Source organism: Lissotriton vulgaris, chromosome 5 (assembly GCF_964263255.1).
Source record: "Lissotriton vulgaris chromosome 5, aLisVul1.2, whole genome shotgun sequence".
Taxonomy (NCBI): Eukaryota; Metazoa; Chordata; class Amphibia; order Caudata; family Salamandridae; genus Lissotriton; species Lissotriton vulgaris.
Window position 1 is genome coordinate 767,887,167 of NC_141693.1, and position 20,898 is coordinate 767,908,064.

At 42.7% G+C, this 20,898-nt stretch overlaps 1 protein-coding gene across 1 annotated transcript in view; it reads right to left on the reverse strand.

Annotated features, from left to right (window-relative positions):
- Positions 1-20,898, reverse strand: part of PSD (pleckstrin and Sec7 domain containing) — a 1,068,830-nt gene that overhangs the window by 26,312 nt on the left and 1,021,620 nt on the right. Inside the window, exon 13 of the mRNA XM_086922229.1 lies at positions 11,080-11,150. Coding sequence (XP_086778355.1) covers positions 11,080-11,150 — 71 coding nt within the window. The remainder of the gene's footprint in view (positions 1-11,079; positions 11,151-20,898) is intronic.

Consider the following 20,898-nt stretch of genomic DNA (forward strand, 5'->3'; position numbering starts at 1 on the left):
GCCATAGCCATACAATTAGCACATAGCATCTGCCTCGATGAGTATTGATTGGATGGCATATGCTATTGTTAATAACTTCTTACTTATGATCTCATACATTGTAAATAATAAGTAAAATGAAGTGCTATAGTCTCTATAATTTCGAGTCTTTGCACGTTTGCATTGTCCATAGCATCTGCCTCCATGAGTATTGATTGGATGGCATATGCTATTTTTAATATCTCCTTACTTATGATCTCACACATTGTAAATAATAAGTAAAATGAAGTGCTATAGTCTCTATAATTTCGAAACCTTATAGTCTCTATAATTTCGAAACCTTGCACGTTTGTATTGCAATCCTTAGTATCAACAATAAGGACATTGTCAGTATATGCAAAGTAGCAGCCGCAACTGCCACATAAGGAGCCAAAAGTCTTATTTGTTCGGCACTAATAGCATAAAGGTTTTTATGTCGTTTTGACGAAGTCAAAGATTCGAATGTTCGGCATTTTCGGAAAGGGTAGAGTAAAGTTTTGGCGGCTTAGTGAATCAAAACAACACTTGACCAAGGAAGAGCGTATCAGCAGGCTAGTCACATATAACCAATCACGCGATGTATAATATAAAGCCTCCTAAACAACTGAGGCAAAGACACTCAAGAAGTATAGAACCCCCGATACGCCGCCGGAATAGGAGCACGGAGGCCGAATCTAAGGAGTCAGGTAAGCAACTGCATGAGCGAATAGACCTCTCTTCTAAACGCATTAAAGGCACTAGTCTCTGTCATGAGTAAATGCGCTAGCGATATTTAGCATAATGCCACTATCGGGCACTTTAGTCCAACGTAATACGGCTTAAATGATCGGAAAACGAAGCGTAGTGATTCGTTTGGTATAACTACCGCCCTAAATGTAAAGATAAAGACAAATGTCACCCCAGCCATAAAAAATATGCGAAGCGGTAGCGGGCACTTTAGTCTAACGTAATACGGCTCAAATGATAGAAAAAGGTAGCGTAGTGATTCGATGGTATAACTACCGCCTTAAATGTAAAACTAAAGGCAAATGTCACCCCAGCCATAAAAAATATGCGAAGCGGTAACGAGCGGTACATGCTCGATATCATCACAAGCCCAAAGACTAAGGCACAACGGATGTAATAATCTATACAATGGTGAAACCGAGCGTTAGACATTCACTAAAACACACGCTCTGTGTAAGCATAAGCGCGTGAACGTTAATGTATTTGACTATAAGAAACACGTGGCGAAACAAGGAGCAGAAAGTTTATAAAATCCGAAAGATAAATTCCTGAATAGAATGCTACTGTGTTTCCAATAACAACGGCGATAGGTGGTAGATTACAATAAAGACCACTGAGAGAAAGTAGGCATTTTTATAAAGATAGAGAAACCATTACCAATACCCTTTCTCTTTTCATCAGACTATGTGAGAAAAAACCCATGCTGAACAGACACACGACAAAGGCAAGCCGATCAAAAGGGCATTTGTCAACTAGGTGCCAGTCAATTAAATCTGGGTAAGTGTTTTTATAATTATCTGTGTAGACCACTAGGAATCACTCTCATTACTACAATATAGTGATATTTTGCACTTCTTTGCAGCAAATTTGACTAAGAACAATATCGGTGGCTCCTATTACCAAAGCGTGAGCACCATTGTCAATAATTAGAAGGTATGGGCATTATCCACCTAACAGTTTTTGTAAACACCCCCAGAGCTTGGTTTCTTTAATAGAATGAACTTTAAGAGTAGGCATGATACGTGAATGTGTTGTTGTCATTAACCTACAGATACCAGAATTCCTTCTATCATATTGAGAATTCTTAAAGCAAGCTGTACAACTATCCCGGATCATACAATCGGGCTGTTCTTCCTTGATTAATCTGGATGAAATACATAATCTCAGGTAAAAATGCAATCAATATATGTCACAATACAGTTGAGTGACAACACTATGGAGAAATATGAGTAGTACTACATAATCTGGAATTTAGGAATTGTGCCTTTAGTATACATTTTTGTTTTTGATGATACCAATACAGAAAACCCCTTATGACCAACTATTAGTAGATAGGACAACAGTGCAATATGTGTAGAAAGGTTAATACTGAACTAAAGAGCTAAAAAGAGATGTTTTTAAATGAGCTGTAGATCAATGTAACTTTGTGATAAATTAGTAATTGCGTCTTTTCTTCTAGAACTGGTCCTGAAGAAGGTTGTTTATTAATTTCTCCAAACCGAAACGCTGCGTCGACCCTTGTTCTTGTGAACATTTTAACGGAAATTGTGTTTTTTTGTGTATATGTTTTGATTCTATGTTTTTAATTAACTGAAATTTTTTAAAAATTATTTATGTAAACATATCTCTCTTTTGAATAAACACACATATGTATTTTTTGAAAACACCTTTGCCTTTCTTGTCTAAATTTGATTAATAATGAACGATTCTATGTGATATGTATTGGTTGCTTTACAGTGCTGACATATATTGAGTTGGATGTCTCTGTAAATTGTGAGGTTTTGATCCATTGTGAGATTGGTATTCTCAAAAACAGGTTGGGGCACTACCAGATTAACATTAACCATCTTGATGGTTAGTAAGGGGACCTTTTGTTCCTTATCATTACTCCCCTGTCCCAGATTTACTAGATAAGGGGGCCTCCTTTACTTTACATGAGTATGCAATACCATGTGGAAACTGGCTCAAAAGGGGCATTCATATGAGCATAGAACAGCTGTGCACACCGATCATGTGTGACAACGTAGGTGCGTAAACTTGTCTTTACCAAACATTGCTCCATTTGTGTAATTTGGACTGGGTGAAGGGTTGTTTAAATGACTCGACCCTGTGTACTGTAGTGCATTTGTTGCTGCGCTGAACCCCTTTGGATCTGTACCCCAATGAGGGAGTCTGCATCCTTTTACCAATGCCAGCACTCCTTGGAATCCATCTGAAGTCAGAGAGGCTATGGGTGACTTCCATATAGGAGTATACTGTTGGGTCTCACACCTTCGATATCCTCCATCTTCCTTTCACTTAACTGCTGCTCTCAACACACTTCTAATCTTAGTGACAGTTTTTTATGCTGCTCAGCATCTCTCAAGCTCCTTATAGAGTAATTAATACTTATTACAGCCAAGTGTCTCCCTGACTCATACAAAGGAATACTATTAGTGGAAAAATAAAATATCTGTCATCTTTTCATAACAGCCCTCCCGAATCTCTTGCTCACTTTCAAGTCATGAAATCATGTTGGCCTTTCTTCAGACCAGAACCCAGTTATATTGATTTATTGCATTCGACTTGCAAGACTGGAGGGATGCGAAGGCTACGCAGCCTGACCTTTGATACCCCTATGAATGGTGCTTTTCTTGGCGTTAGTCTTGATATTCGTAGGGGTAGGGTCCACGTGTCTTTGCTCTTTGCCAAAGGAAGGTGCAGTGGGTTTTCGAGCCTGTGTGTAAATGCTCCTTGTCACTCTGCTCCCTGTTGTGACCCTCGTGCAAATGGTATTGATCGAAATCAATATGTGCCTTCTTCTCTGCATTGCCGTGAAATGATGAAGTGTGTGTAGAGATCCCGCCCTACAACGACTGATGCATCATCTGTATGCCAGTGCCCGTCCCTCCATGTGTAAACAGCGGGGGTCAAGTGCCCCTCTCTGCGATCCCTGCTCCTTGGCGTCCATCTGAAGGCCGCGCTTACCCTCATTTTTATCAAATTTACACTCTTATCCAAGGATTAAGCACACTGACTTACATTTTTTGCAAGTGAAGCAGCAATTCGATTTCGTCTGCCTCGTGGCAGCAACAACTCCCGCATTCAAAGTCAGCCGCCTGGGGATGATTCAGACCGAGTCTCAGGTCACTGGATGCATTCATGCACGTCACCACGTGCGTTGGTGCGCGCATTACGTTAAACAGGACAGTGTACAAGTCTACCATAGGCGGGCTCTGCTGCATGATAAATGTTTGCAGGGCCGTCATTGGTAGCGGTTTGGCGGGCTACCAGATTGACGGCCCGGGACCCAAACTTGAAGGTGCACTTTTAAAATAAGGTTAGGTGGTGCGTGCAATGCAGTAGCATTTACACACACTGGCCCTTCAAGGCTTATTTATGCTGCGCAACGCACTTTGGCTGCCAATGATGATTACTGTCGTGTTCATTATGAAACTGCTGAGGCACCGCCCGGCCACCCCCAAAATAGCTACGCGGATGCATCACAATATTTGTAAAGTATTTATTAAAAGTGAGTGCTTCTAAATATGTGCTGAGAAACAGTCAATCTTATGAATGGAGCAGCTACTCATACTGTGGATGAAATGCAGGCCACTTCCACTACAATAAATAAATGCTATAAACAATGCATTCATTCCTACATTGTCCCTGCCCCCAAAATGCAGCTGCTGCTACTGAATCGTTTTTTTCAGTTTTATATAGCGCAAACTTGGCCCAAGGGCATTGGAGTGTGTTACATTTAACATGAACGCATTCATTGATTATAGGCACTCGGAGATTACGTGATATGGCCAGAGGGACAGGATGTTGAAAAAGCACAGCTTCCCAACATTTTTCTGAAACTTTTTATGTGGGTTAATGCTGCCGCTCTCCACCTAAGTGTCACTGGAAAATAAGGGAAAGTTGCACGTGCACAGTGCAGTTTGGGTTACCTATTCATAATCCCCCGTCACTCTGGGTTTACTGTTCTGAATGCACTCAAATTACAGCGAGATCGCAGCGCCTCTCTTAGAGCCTTCAGATTGAATTCAGATCTGCTGGACCTGGGGCAGTATTATGCATTGTGATTGTTTGCTCCCGACAATGCGCCCTATTATGTTGTATGCGCTGCCCCAGTGAAAACACTGAGCAGCCACTCTGTGTTTTCACAGTGCAGGTGGCACCTGCACTTTCAAAGGGGATTAGAGATCCCCTTGTAGGCGGGTGCAGTCAGTGACTGCACCCGCCTGCAGGGGGATGTCTGGGGGGTCCATGTCACCCCCTTTATCCCCTGCAGAGGGCTGCTGTCAGGAGGCACACTGACAGTGCACCACCTTTTAAATGGCACACTGTAAGTGCACCTCCTGAGGGCTGCTTTGACTCTGCGCCCGTGTCTGTAATACCGTGCGGGCGCAGATTCAAAGGAATTCCCTCAATTGCATAGGGCAGGCCCCTATGCAAATGAGGTAACACCCTCTGCAGGTAGCGTTGTTGCTTCAAGTGCGCCAGCGCTATCGGTATTATAGAAGGAGACACACAGTGTCTGCACCCCCTTCTATAATACCAAAGTGTCCCGCGGGCGATTAGGAGGCGCACACGACCATTGCGCCCCATGGGCACTTATTGTAATACGCCCCCTGGCAACCAAATGAAGAGGCCTGGAGGTGGGACACAGTCACAGACTAGAAATTGCTAAATTTCTAAATGCAAATCCTTGGCTATTATAAAGGCCTTTGGGAAGTTTTTGTGGGAACCAAGCACTAAATAGAATACTTATACTGGCCGCCCTTGAAAAAATGCTGCCACCGCTCCTCTCACTTTGCCAACAAAGTGACCGGTTTTTGGGCCTCTCTAGCGTTATATTTAAGTATGCAGCTGGCGAGCTGCCTCTTGTTGACAGGTGCGCTTTGGGACAGTGTGTGTGCGCTGGAGAAAGCACATGTGCGTGCATGTTAGAGGGAACTACGCTAGGAACCCCCTCAGAAGAAAACACCCTTTAGTTACAGGAACCAATTCACAATTATTTATTATTTTTGTTATATAATTATTGTAAATGTTGCTCACAATTGCAATATGGTTAACCCACAAGAAGCAAGCAGCATCCACTTTGCTAGGCTTTGCACAAACACACCATGTGAGCGTGCACACATACCCACACAAAGACTGTTGCTGAAATCACAGGTCGACATGCGCTAACACACACAAAAACTAGATGTGTCCTGTTATACTTTGGCCTTCAGAAAGATGTCTGTATTTAAAACCATGTGTAACTGCAGCAAATGATGGACAGAATGCTGAATGATTCAATCATTCCCCCAGGTCAAGAGATCTGGGGTAAATCCGTCGTTCATTCTGTCCATCAATTGTTCATTTTGCATTTGTCAACCCGAGTGGGACAGGTATGCCCAGAATGGGTCCTGTGCATGGGCGTAGGAAGTGTGGGGGACGCGGGGGCTATATACCCCGAGATTTTGGAGTGGGGGGGGGACAAAAGAATTTCCCCTTTTCCTTTCAGTCATTCGCAGGGCCATTAGCTCGCGAAAGCGCTTCCTAATGGCCCTGTACTTGACCTGTGACCTCACCTGCCTGAAGTCAAAGAGGCCTCGCCCTCTGCCCTTTGTTATGCTGCAGGAAGGCTCGGCGTCCTGGGAAGGGCAGAGAAGGAAAAAAAAACTCTGTCTCTTTTCCTTCATACCCCGGGAGAAGGCAAGGACAATGTCAACTTCTCCTGTCCTGCCTCTGGCAGCTGCCCTCCCCCCCCCCTCTCTCTTTATACCTCCATCTCTTTCTGTCTCTGTCTCGCTCCTCCTTAAGTTCTAATTTCAAGAGCACTTTGGCTGGAAATGTCCTAATTTACTGACCGTTTTATTATTCCAAAGAAAAACCTCGGGATGGAGAGAAAAAATAATGAAATAAAGAAATAAAGCAATACAGACAGACAGGCCAGATTGTTATTTACAGCCACACACATTAACGTCACTTAACAGAGTTTGCCAGTGAACGCGCTACTTTCTTTCTTTCTTCTTTCTTTGAACAACATTGTTTTCCCAGGGTGGGGAACCATTCCTAAAGGGGCTGAAATACCTGGTTGATGGATGGAGTCTAAATGTTTAATATAATTTTCAACTGTTTTAATTATTTTAGCTTATAAAATGTGTACTGCGGCTCTGTGTCCAGGGATGTGGTCTTTTTTAAACCAAACTGCTTACATTTTTTAAAGGATATAAGCAATGTACATTGAAATAGGTCCCTTCCTGGTCCTGTAGCCATGTCCGGAATTTTTCAGGCAAAATCACTTACTGATTTCTGAATAATGAGTTTTAAACTATTAAGGTAACCATGGTGCTCCTGAATACATTTCACATGATTTGCTTATTTGTGCATTCCTTATGAGTGTTTGCTTTTTCTAGGGTGTTATTCACTTTTTTTCAAGCGGCATTTTACTGTTGTCTAGTGCATAATTTGTCGCAGCACAATTGGGTTGCAGCTGAAGGCAGTGTGAGTTTCTCTCAGTGGGGCACTATGGTGTTCAGTGTGGGAGAGGATGTTGCACTCTGGTCATAGCTGGTGAATTTGGAACTGGAGCACCATTTTCAGCCTTCATGAACAGCCCACCAGACCACACTCCTGACAGAGCTCATTCCGATGCTACACCTTAGAAGGCCCGATAGACCTTGGAAGCCCTGGTGTCTTAGCACCCACAGTTGGACGCTAAGGGTGGCAAGTGTGAGTTAACCTTGAAGGCATGTCCACCACAATCCATACTGCAGTTCACCTCCAGTCTTGCGAGCAGGCATACGAAGAAGCACACCCTAGATCGACAGTGACACTGAGGTCACAAGATCCTTGAGGCCAGTCCACTTCACCCATTGGTATCTCCACTGGCCTTTTTCAGCAGTAGTGGTGCAACTTACCAGGGGTTAGGAATGTAGGATTTGCATGCACACCAAACTTAGGGGGTGATTATAATGGAGTTGGGACAGCCACGTCACCCCGTCAGTGGTGATCCCACCGCCATCGGTGACTGCATCACCACCAACCATATTGCAATGGTGGGTGGTTCCCTGGTGATCGGAAAGACCAACCGCCACGCACCCGACTGGCTCCTTGAGCCCACCAGTGCGGCGGAGGGGCTTAAGGCTCCTACAATGCTGGTGGTGCCTACCAGACACCACAGTAGGGATTACGATACCCCTTACCCGCCAGCCTATCCATGGCGGTTCACCCGCCATGGAAAAGTTGGCGGAAAGGGACATTGGAGGCCTGTAGGAGGCCCCTTTCCCCCAGCCCCCAGACATGGGACCTGGGGAACATCTAATAAGCCTCCTACATATCACTGCACCATGTGGCAGGCACCGCATTGTGCCTGCCACGTAGTGCAGTGATATATGTAACATGTCAGTTTTTACATTGCGGCAGATGATGCAGCCAGCAGCACCTGCTGCAATGTAAAAGATAGGCACTGCGCACACCATAGTGGCGGACGCATTGTAATGCCTATCGTGGGGCCCCCACCTTGGAGGCCAGCAGTCTCATTCCCCGATTCGATAGCGGACGGACTGAAGTCCACCTGCCATCGTAATCAGCCCCTACTTTTGCAAACTTCATGGTCTCTGCTTCATGCACAAACACTTGTAGCCTGCTTTCATGCCGCTGGAGTTATGCAGCAATGGAGGCTAAAATTATGTTGCAGTGTTGACTAAATGATGCAACAATAAAAAGGCTGCAGCGTAATGCAGTGCACTTTATGATACTTTAATATTTTGACATATTTATATATACTAACAGCCTCTGCAAAGCTTTTACCTCATTAGTACCTGTGTAACATACAAATGCAGCAGTGGGAAAGGTGAACAGTCAACCTTTGCAAAGGGCCCTACACTTCACAGCAACATAAATCACATTTCTTTTAGTAATTTTTGATCCGTATGACCTACAAAATTGTTTTGGGTCAAATCGTTAGATTATGCAGCAGATGATATATTATGTGGCAAATGTGATACAGCCATAGTTAAGTGGAAAACATTTTTCCACTTAACTTAATTTTTCCCCAGCATTGTAGTTGATCAATTTATAAGTTCCCCAAACCCAAAAGTCGAGTTTGGGCACAGTTTGCATTTTAAAAGCAGTCCTAAAATGCAGGGCTACTTTTAAACTGACCTCAGGCTTCAGCAGTGTACACATGCAAACGCAGAAAGGGCTGCTGGCCTCTAAACTGCCATGCCCTATTATATTCTAGGGACTTAAAGGTAGTTCTAACCCCCCTGCCCTATTATGTACTAGGGTATCTTTAAGTGTCTCTTTCAGAATAGCACTGACCCTGTGACTGTTCAGGCAGAGGCCAGGGTCAGTCAGTCAGGTACCACCAGTACCAGTCAACAAAACATTGGGGAGTGCCCAGGGCACAGGATGGCTTTGCAACACTAAAGAAGCACAAACTCAGAATTTAAAACATAACACCATGGTTGGGGGGTTCTCTTTAATAATCAGAATTGATTTACATATTAATGAACCCATTTTCTAACATTAGGATAAGGAAACACTCGGGAAAAATCATAACGTTCTAATCTATACCTTGAAGTTTTCATGCAGCTCTTTGATGACTTTTAATAGCTCACTGTTCAATGTTAGGATTTTAACTTATAAACTGCAAATACCAAAAGAATCTCTCAGACAAAAGCAGTAACTCACTGACCTATTTAAATGATATGCATTTTGTGATCTGCGTGGTACACATTCTTTGCGGCAGGCATGTTACCCCACTGTGGCTACCTTACCAAGAGTCAAAACTAACACTAGATAAACCTCCGATCTCTCTCAATAAAGAACATTAATCACCAAAGTTATCTTCACATTTGTATTGTTGCCTGAAAATTGCTGGAGGCCTGGAATGCAGGAGCAGGTACTTTTCAAACCATAATGCGCTTGCAAACATGACGCCCCCAACCTAAGTCAGCGACCTTTGTTTGCTTGGTGCATGAAGATGCAAGATTCATATACATTTTTTAAACATTTGGTCTGATTACTATATGAATGTAAATAATAATAAAGCATACATGCAAACTGTGACAACATGCCTGCTTTTCTTAATATTTCACTTCGAAAGTATGCGATTGTATTTGTTTAATGGGCGGTGATTTGTATAGGGTCACTGGAAAGTCCACAAGGTGTCCCTGTCCCCCCTAGAATTTTAGTGTCTCCTACACCCCTGCTCCCGTGCTCTCCATGCCACTGGAGTCAAGCTATCGTGGCTGATGAGGGCTGAAAGCCCGAAACCGGTCCTAGGATGCTTGTTTCCAGTCCAGGGAGGACCTGGCCTGGCAGTTCGGGCTGGATTGTTCCATTGGGCACAGGGTCAAGACTGATTTGCATAGGCTGGGTCCAAACTGGAAAGGCATGGTGAGCAAAAAAACGATGGATTTAGGCCCAGATGTCTGTACTGGGGTGAATTTATGACATTGTTCTGCATTCAGTCCATCAATTGTACTTTTTGAATTTAAAACCAGGTATGGAAATGACAGCCGAAACTGGAGCAACAAAGTGAGAACAATGTCTAGGTGTCAGCAGTTTAAAATAGCACTGCAACTTTACAGCCGAAACTCATTAGAATAGGTTTGAAGCAAGCAGTGCCAGAGGGTCAGTCATGGGAAGTGGGGGAGGAACGTGCTAAAGGTTTTCCAGGCTCCATTCTACTAGTAAGATACAGTGAGTACTAATGGGTGGTAAAATGGTTCCTGGACGTTGGTAGTGCAAGACAGTGTGACAGAAAAGAACACATTTTAGAAATTAAAGAGGCGAGCTGATGTCTGGGAATGGTGAGTACTAGCCATATTCAAGCTAACCAGTATTAGACCCGTACTAATCTTAGAAATCTTCTTAAAATAGGTTGGAACTATAGCCTGAATATCAATTTTTAAATACCAGCAGCTTATCTCCCAATATTCTGACTTGCACGATGCGAATTATGTTTTTTTCCTTTCAACTATTCATTCAATATCCACCAATGAACCTTGACACTTGTTAATGTGTTTGATAAATGGTCAATGTAAATTTACCAGAAGTAGTGGCCAGAAATAGTAAATGTCCTCACAATTACAAGTCCCATGACAGCTTATTACCGATTTGATTTGCATTATTATAGATCACAGCACAATCTGGGTGATGCCTTGTTATGAAGACAATAGCAGGTAACCATCACATAAATAGTAACCGACTAACAAAATGAAAAGGTCTTAAGAGCGTTCCTGAAATCTCCAAGAGAGGTAACAAAGTCTCACACAAAGCCCCCTCAATATGGCAAGTTGCTGTAAACCCCATTCAATGAACAATTAAAGCAGCCCTTGCATTGCTGGTTACCTTTTGAAGATAGAGGATCATTCCTTTCAGGACTCCATTGAATGTTTTCCATCCTCTTTTGCCTCTCGGAGCTAGAAAATACAACAAAGAACAGAATCAGCAAAAGAGAGCACAAGCTCTTAACCATGAAAGCTGCCAGTATCCAACTGATGGAACCATCAATTTAATGGACCATCGTCCCAGTCTCATTTGTGGTTTTCAATCCCATCAGAACAATGAACACCTTGTCATCTTCTGCAACTCTAGTATGGCAAGTCTTTGTGGTATTCTTTATGATTATTGCAGATCTGCACTGCTCCTTCAGGAATTGAAAAGGCGGGCTGACACCTCGCCAGCATGGATGGATGCCTGCCTTCGGCACTAAAAGGAAACAACAGGTAACAATATGGCCCCCGACAAAGAACGGAAGAATATCTATTTTATTGGTTGTTTGCTATGGCGCTAAGCCCATAATAAAATTATTTGCTAGTGCGGTTGGAAACTGCAGGAGGGACATCAGGAATTTAAGCAAACAAGTCCCTTCGCAGCATGTAATTAGTAACAGCACAGATCACAACCCCCAGGGAACGCCATTTCAGAAGAAAGACCCATGACTACATAAGACATACACTGCCCTGGCCCTAACAGTGGGGCACCATGCTGCATCTAGTGTGCCATTCTTCACATGAAAGTTCTAGATGATAAACTATGCCCCCCTCGTACCCAATTGTATTTCTGGTGCACATGTGGGGGGGAGCAATATTCACGAGGAGACATCTCTGTACTTTAAAAAAATGTATTACAAACTGTGGCACATATACATCGGTATTTGATAGAACATAAAACTGTGAGAGCAGAATACCAGTAAAACAAAAACACTACCATCACCATAAATAGTTTCTTTTGGGATATTTCCTCATAAAACATGCTTGAATTCATACAATTATAAAATTATAAATATATACTGCTAAATTGCATAACAGGTATCTCAAGGTCGAAATGTTAAATGTTAAATGACATTTTAAAAAGGTAAAGCTAATACACGTTATCGCATACAATCCAAAATGTCCATAAACAAAGGGCATTTTAAGATTTTGTTATGCAATACCGTATTGACCAAGCCCACAGCAAAACGTTTGACAGTGCAAAAACAATTTTTTCTGAGTTATCTGTTTTAAAAAAAAACATCGCCTCTCAAATACTCCTTACACCCATCAAATGGCACTGACGAATAGTCATTTTTTCCCGAGGGCAATATAAGCTGGACTAAAGAATAAAAACAAGCATTTGCAATGCAATGGTCTTGGCATTATTAAAGGTAGAGCTATTGGCATTGCTCATGACATTTCTTTTTTTTTAAAATCATAAATAAATGGCATTGTCATTTATACTGCCAATAGCTTAATCGCTTGCATGTTCGAGACCTATTGCATTAGCACCCACACACAGAGTAAGTAGTAGAGTAGTAGAGTGAGTAGTTGTTAGTGAGTAGGAGAGAGTTATTAGTAAAGAGAGTATTAGAGAGCGAGTAGTAAAAAGTGAAAGTGAGTATTAATTAGTGAGAGAGTGAGTAGTAAAGAGTCCTGGAGCCACACACATTTACATGCACAGCCACACCCTTACATATACAAAGTGTATTTTTAGTTTCAGTAGTAAAGAGTGAGTAGAATAGAGTGACTAATTGTGAGTGAGTAATGTTGAGTGGTAGAGTGTGTGTGAGAGACAGTGTGTGTGTGTGAGAGAGAGAGAGTTTGTGAGAGAGAGTGTGTGTGAGAGAGAGAGAGAGTGAGAGTGTGTGAGAGAGTGTGAAAGAGAGAGAGTGTGAGAGAGATAGGAAGGTGCACTGGCCTACAAAGGCCTGGCAAACTTGTAATGTTTTGAAAGTGTGATCCTATAGGGTTTGGGCATGAGCCATTAAGGTTGGGCGTGGCTTTTGAGAGTTGACTTTGTCAAAGCAGCTCAGGAACTACAGTTAAAAACCCCAACAGACCCACCAAAAGTACCCGATGCTGCCTTCATGGAAGCTGAAAACACCGCACTGAGTTACAACAGTGCAGAGCTACCACCCATGACCTGGAAAGATACCTGTAAGGTGTTCCAAATCACATGGCTGTTCATCGTGCAAAAATGTCTCATCACCCGATGTGGCCATGTGAAGAGCGCTATACGAGTGCAAGTTCCTTCATCGTTCATTTATTCATTAGAGAGACGCGACAGACGGCTGGGGGTGGAGGCACACATACATAGGCCGAGTTAAATGAAGATTAAGAGGTAGCCATAGAGAGGGGCAGTGTGAACGAGAGAGAGAGGGAGAAAAGAAGAGGGAGAGAGAGAGGTAAGAAAAAGCGAAAGGGGGGATAGATAAGGAAAAATAAAGAAACTCGAGCAGGACGACAGAGATAATTAAACAATGAAAGAAAGAGACGTGAAGGGGGTAGAAGGAGACAGAGAGATCGATGGATGGAAAGAACAAGACAGACACGTGAAATTAGGTGGCTAAAGAAGACCAAACTATGCCACAGGCCGCATAATCTGTCAGTGTTATTTACAGTGTTTCCCATTTTAAGGCAGTAATACTATGTGAGCACAGGGTGGGTTTTATTTGTAGCAGGTCAGCACTTGAATACAGGGATCCACATTTGAACGGTGAGCAGTCAACCCTACCACGCGTTTTCATCCTTTTGAGCTAGAAACATTTTTCTTTGAAAAGTGCAAATTATGCAGCATATTGTGCGTCCTGTGACATGTGTGGCAAACACATAATTAAGCAGAAAACACTGTGGTCCCTGATTCGCTAATTCTAGTGGCCTTTGGTAAAAGAGGCAGAGGCGGCAGCTAAAGACGGCCGATAAACAGAGACCAGAGAGAGACAGGAAGTCTGTGAGGAGGAATGTGACAGAGAGGACGAATAGCTAATGATGCAGATTCTATATAATTAAACAAAAAGGAATCCACTTAGAAAGGGGCAGTGGTCCCTAAAGTAATGGGGAGCACACAGTGTTGTTTAAATGCCCCCTCACACACCAACAGGCCCCTTGGTGTCATGCTTCATCATCGGGGCCTTCGCACCCCTCTAAGGGATGCGGCGTGCTACGACTAACGACTGCGTAGGAGCACTTGATAGTGAACTATGTGGGGGTGTGTGTTTTAGGGAGAGAATGTGAGGTAGTGAGGTGAGGTGAAAAAGTGAGTTAAAAAATACCTGGCACGTAGGAATTTTTTTTTATTATGTCCTCGGCTGGTATTATTAAAAAGGTGCAGAGTGAGGTTGATTATATACGTATTAGGGTATATCAACCATTTCAAAGTGTCAACATGTTTCGGAGTGCAAGGACTCCTTCTTCAGGACAAGGATATGCATGTTATCCTCACCTTCCTCACATGAAATGTTAAAGTGTATTATACAAAAATAAAGGTGTAATGTACCTATCAATGTTGTTTGTATTAGTAAGCTCAGTTGCGCCCAATTGGCGTTGAAGAGAACTTATTGTTCAAAGTATGATGACCTCATGAGCTTATGCGTGGTATTGGGGGTATCCTTCCTCACTGCTCAGTAAAGCAACGGTTACTGCATGGTCAAATCGCCTGCCTTCCCCTCAACGCTGCTCCGGAGCTCATGAGGTCATCATACTTTGAACAATAAGTTCTCTTCAACGCCAATTGGGCGCAACTGAGCTTACTAATACAAACAACATTGATAGGTACATTACACCTTTATTTTTGTATAATACACTTTAACATTTCATGTGAGTAAGGTGAGGATAACATGCATATCCTTGTCCTGAAGAAGGAGTCCTTGCACTCCGAAACATGTTGACACTTTGAAATGGTTGATATACCCTAGTACGTATATAATCAACCTCACTCTGCACCTTTTTAATAATACCAGCCGAGGACATAATAAATCATTTTTTCCTACGTGCCAGGTATTTTTAACTCACTTTTTCACCTCACCTCACTACCTCACATTCTCTCCTAAAACACACACCCTCACATAGTTCACTATCAAGTGCTCCTACGCAGTCGTTAGTCATAGCACGCCGCATCCCGTAGAGGGGTGCGAAAGCCCCGATGATGAAGCATGACACCAAGGGGCCTGTTGGTGTGTGAGGGGCATTTAAACAACACTGTGTGCTCCCCATTACTTTAGGGACCACTGCCACTTTCTAAGTGGATTCCTTTTTGTTTAATCATATTGCCAAGGGAGACTGAATCCACTTGCTCTCTCTCTCTCCCCCCTCTTGGTAGTATTCAACTTGCAGATTCTATATAGACAGACAGAGAGCGTGTGAGGGAGGGAGACGGCCTAAGAGGAAGAGACCGTAGACAGAGACAGGCTGACCTAGAGAGAGGATGATTAGGCAGGATATATAGACAGAGACTGTCAGACATTGACAGAAAAAGACTCGGAAAGGGACCGAAAAGGCGGATAGCTATAAAGGTAGACAGAACCACATGGAAGACTCACTGTTGTCATCGAAGTAGTGCAGGTTCAGGTGAGCTTCCGGGTCCCCGGGCTGTGCCAGGGCCGGGTGGGCACAGAGCAGTCCCAGCGCCTGGACCCACAGAGCCAGCCCCCGACACATCTCCGTGGTTCACACCGGACACTTCTCTACCCCGGGGTACTGACGGGCAGCGACTGTCAGTGGAAGTTGGGGGCTCCTGCAGGGTTCCTTCCTTTTATTTGTACTTAAGTGTTCTACATCAAGAGGTACTACTGTTCTACTTCACTATTGTCAGCCTCTGCATGGTGTTTGTACCTTATTTTCACCTCCTGCCTAATACTTATAATCTACTATCTCTCTATTCAGCTTCCTCTTCCTACCCCCTTAATCATACACAGTCCAACATGTGGCGTTTGAAACATGCAGTCTTTCCTTCAGACCACCATCACCAGACTTGCACCAACCCCAAGTAAGGTGTGGCAAGACAATCAACTGGAATGCTCAACTCAGATCAATACTGATGCTGTTTCACATATTGCTTCCTCCAAAAGTAACTACTAAAATGAAAATAGGTACAAAATGCAAGTGTACGCATCACAGACAGCTGAGCACAGTAAACCTCAATCTTTATGTTTGCTTTTAATCATTGAAATATAGCTTTCCCCAGCTCTAATACGTCACTTCATTTGTTGGTACCAGATGGTTTTTATCCTCTACAAAGGCAGACCTCACAAAAGCAGAGGCAGCATAGCCATTATTTCGAATAACTGATCATGTGCTACCGAGGGCTCTCCATTTTTCTCCTCCTTTGAGCTTTTATCTGTAATGATCAAAACTAATCATAAGAACACCATCTGTTTTCTTATCATCCACAGCCAACTAGTGCACAAAGTCTTCTTTCTTGAGTATTTCAAAGAGCTCATTAAATCCACCCTGTCCCGCTATTCTAATAATATTCTTGTAGGTGATTTCCAATATCCCATGGAACATCAATAAAAAAACACCACTAAGTAACTGTCCACCTTCACCATCTGAACCAAATATTCTCCTCCAATCACCAATTTACAGTGTCTCTGACCCTGTACGACACTACACTGCCTTTTGGCTAGGCCCACGCACCACAAATAGCTTTTAAATAAAAAAAATACACTCTCTTCTAAACTAAAATATCATTATGTTATCTCGAGAAATTTGTCACTCTCTCTTTCCCAACCCTCAACCAAGGCAATACCCTTGATCTCATTATTTACCAAATAGTGGCATCAGACCACTATGCTTACCGTTTCGCTCTACCATCCCAGAAATCCACAACAAAGACCAACCTGCAATAATACATATTATCCCTAAAAGATCAGTCCATGTTGCTACTCATGAATTCAAAACTTCTGCAACACTGTCACGGATTTTCCGACTCCGCTCAAACTCACAAATCATAATATCTACATCACCTGTAACGGTAGAAACAGCCTGGCCCTTCTCACTCAAAGAGTCTTCAAGGAAAAACCCTCTGCTCTATTGTACTCTACGGGAATTACTTCACCTCACCTTGGTGAATTGCTTCAAGAAATAAATCAATGAGATAACAAATCGTCCAAGCACACTCTCTCAAACTCTTAAAGACTGGAACCATCCAAAACCGATAATTCGAATTTACGCTACAACTGCAAACTTCTTGAGTGGATAAAAACGGTCAAGGGAACGTCTTACGATGTTCTAGCCCTCTTTTATACTGAAAAGTAAGACACTAAAATGGTCTTCCGTTAAACTGCCTTTTCAAACAATTTCTTCTACAAATCAGATCCTCCACTAAACCAATGACTCCGTTCCCCATTCCTGAAAACTTGATAAAAACATGTGTCCTAGATTTAGCCCCCATTATTCTCAGAACCATTAATTACTCCCTAGAGTAAAGGATGTTTCCTCCAGCCTCCAAACTGATAAAATCTCCCCTCTATTAATGAAATAACACTTTTGCAACTTTCAAAACTTAAGACGTATACCAAACTTCCCTTCTTTTAAAAAACCATTAAGAATTATTTTTCTCTAAAGCTTTTTTCAAACATATCAGACAATAAACTACTAAACTCCTTTCAATTTGGATTTCTTCCCACAAACAGCTCCAAAAAACAACTCTTGAAATATGTGACCACAACCTAAATATGTTTGGTGGAGGTGGATATCTGCCTCCTAGTGCTCCTGAACCTCTCAGCAGCATTTGACACTATCAACTATGAGCCCCTATTCAACATACTTTTGTCCAGAATGTGGATCTCAGATTAAGTGCTGAAATGATTCTCTTTCTTCCTCTCGACCGGTGTGAAAATTGACTTTTTCCAGACAAGATATTTATTTTCATCTACATATTTAAGGGATGAAATGTCCCAGAAGGAATAGTTACTTACCTGTAATCCTAGTTCTCTTCCAGGGGTATCCTCATCAAAGTCATAAGCATTAGAATATTCCCGCCCATGCGCGGGACCCCGGAAACACTATATTATATGTATAAAAATAAAAAATAAATAAATAAATAAAAAAATATATATATATATATATAAACATGCTTGCTTTCCACGGCTCATTTACTGCGGAACCTCCCGTAGTCTGGTGGCGCGTTTTACACTGGCAGAGCCCCGCCAGTCAGTCAATTTTCCAAAAGTATCCAAGTTAAACGCGCACTCAGAATTCAAGTGGTACACAGTGTTGCTTTATTGCTGTTACGCGTTTCGGAAGCTTCTGCTCCCTTGCTCACTTGAATTCTGAGTGCGCGTTTAACTTGGATACTTTTGGAAAATATATATAAACATATATATATATATATATAAACATGCAATAGCAGCCAAATAACATCAGAGCTGAAATATGCTGTGAAGAATGTCATACATGAATAATATGATCAACAGAACAAAAATGGCTGGATAGGCAAAGTTATTTTCATTAATGACAGTGACGTAGTCAAAATGTACTACGTTACCAAGGCCTTTTGTACCAAAAGCAAATTTATTTAATTTTTTGGTTTTTTAGTTCATCAAAACATATGGGCGAACCAAAAGACTGTCACGACAGTGAGTGCATAAATACAGTATTTACATTGATACACAACTACCACTATACATTGTTTACATTATTTACAAATTGAAAAGCACACAATTCAAATGAGCACAATTGTGAAAGACACACCAAGAAGAACAGTAACATTAATCAAATAACCAAACATAAATTGTGTTTATATACAGTGAAAGAGTTCCTACAAACAAAAATACAACCAGTCCATAAGGGTATGCAACCAAGGGACAGGCGGGAACAGATGGGAAAGTGCGCCTGCCTGCCTGACAACCCTGTGGATGCGATTTAGATTGGGTTACACAACTAGGGTTCCAGGTGGTTTTTTATTTTCACTTCCTAGGTGTACCCTTTTTGAGTGGCCACAGGGTAGGTATGTCGACGCGTTTCGAACCGGATTTGTTGACGGTTCTCTTCAGGACGGGGACTGGGAACAAAACGTCTGCACGAGGCAGTGAGTATGCCTTGGTGACGGTAATTCGCCGGTGTAGAGATAATTTCTGTAATTAGCCGGTGGTGGTTCTTACAAGTCTAGTTGTCCGCCAAGCGATGTACACATGGGGTTGGAAATATTCACCTAGTAGCAGTATTTCAATTCAGGCTGGAAGGGTGGCTTCTGTAGCGCGTAGCTATAAATCTCACAAATCACTTCAGGACCGGTGAGGGGTTCGCCTGTATCTTGACTGGAGGATTCAATCACTCGAGGTCTCTCTGGCAGGAACACGCGCGGGCTGTCAGTGAATAATAAGCATTAGGAACATGAGAAACAACACCAAAGATTGTTTAGAAACTGTTTTAATGCTCAGAAAGCAGCAGAAATTCTCATAACTCACTGGAAGCATAGAAAGCTCCCAGGCTGCATTGCAAACACATAGTCTAAAAAGACTGAAAAGCTAACCTGTAGCTGCATAGCAATAAACTGACACTGTGCCTTTAAGGCACCCTTGACCCCCTGTATCCCATCATGCCTCAGGGGTGACAGTTAGGTGAATTGTTCTTTTCGGAGACTGAAAACAAACCCAGTAACAAATAGGTTAACAATATCTCCTTATTAAAGAGTATCCTTTGCCCGGGGAGGTGGGAGGGTTGCTTATGACTTTGATGAGGATACCCCTGGAAGAGAACTAGGATTACAGGTAAGTAACTAATCCTTCACTTCCAGGGGATCCTCATCAATAGTCATAAGCATTAGAATAGAATAGCGAGCCTCTCCTCTTCCCTGAGGGCAAAGGAATGATAAGACAGTAATCTCATCAACAAGTCTGAGTAGGCTATAGACTACCCAAACAGATTCCTCAAGGAGGCTTGCCCTACTTGAGTATCGGCCCTGGAATCAGATTCGAGACAGTAATGCCTCGTAAAGGTATGAACCGATTTCCAGGTTGCAGCCTTGCATATTTCTGACATTGGAATGTCATGCAAGAAAGCTACTGTAGCGGCTTTCCCTCTAGTGGAATGCGCTTTGGATGACCCCAACAAAGGCTTGCCTGCAAGCTGATAGGCCAATTTAATGCAAGAGACAATCCATCTGGAGATGGATTTCTTGGCCGCTGGAAAACCTGTCCGCATTGAACCATAGTCCACAAACAGTTGATTCGTTTTCCTAAACCCTTTAGTCCTTTCCAAATAGAACTTGAGCACTCTCTTAAGATCTAAGGAGTGAAGTGACCGCTCGGCTGGGGTCGTAGGATTTGGAAAAACGAAGGGAGGGAAATCGACTGATTTATATGAAAATCAGAAATGACTTTAGGCAAGAAAGATGGATGAGCCCTTAGGACTACTCTACTGTGGTGGAAAACAGTATATGGTTCCTTTGCACAGAGCGCTTGTATCTCGCTTACTCTGCGCGCAGAGGTAATAGCCACCAAAAAGGCCTTGTGGATGGGTTCGAAAGGAGGTGACATTAACCTGGATAGAACCAGGTTCAATTCCCATGGAGGAGAAGGGTTTCGCACAGGGGGATACACTTTTTTCAACCCCTGGAGGAAGTCCTTAACCACTGGAACCTGAAAGAAAGAAATCGGATCAGGTGATTTTCTGTATGCTACTATGGCTGACAAATGCACCCTAATAGAAGTATACTTCAAACCAGCAGCTGCCAGGGAAAGGAGGGATGCCCTTTAGTGGGATCTAAGTGATGATCCTTACACCATAAGTAGAACCTTTTCCACTTGAACGCATAGGACTCTCTCGTTGAAGGCCTCTTAGCCTCCTTTAAAATGTTCATGCATTCGGGAGGCAAGTTCAAATGTCCATATTGCAGGACCTCAGGAGCCATGCTGTTAGGTTCAGTGATGGGAGGTTGGGATGCATTATCCTCCCGTTCATCTTACTC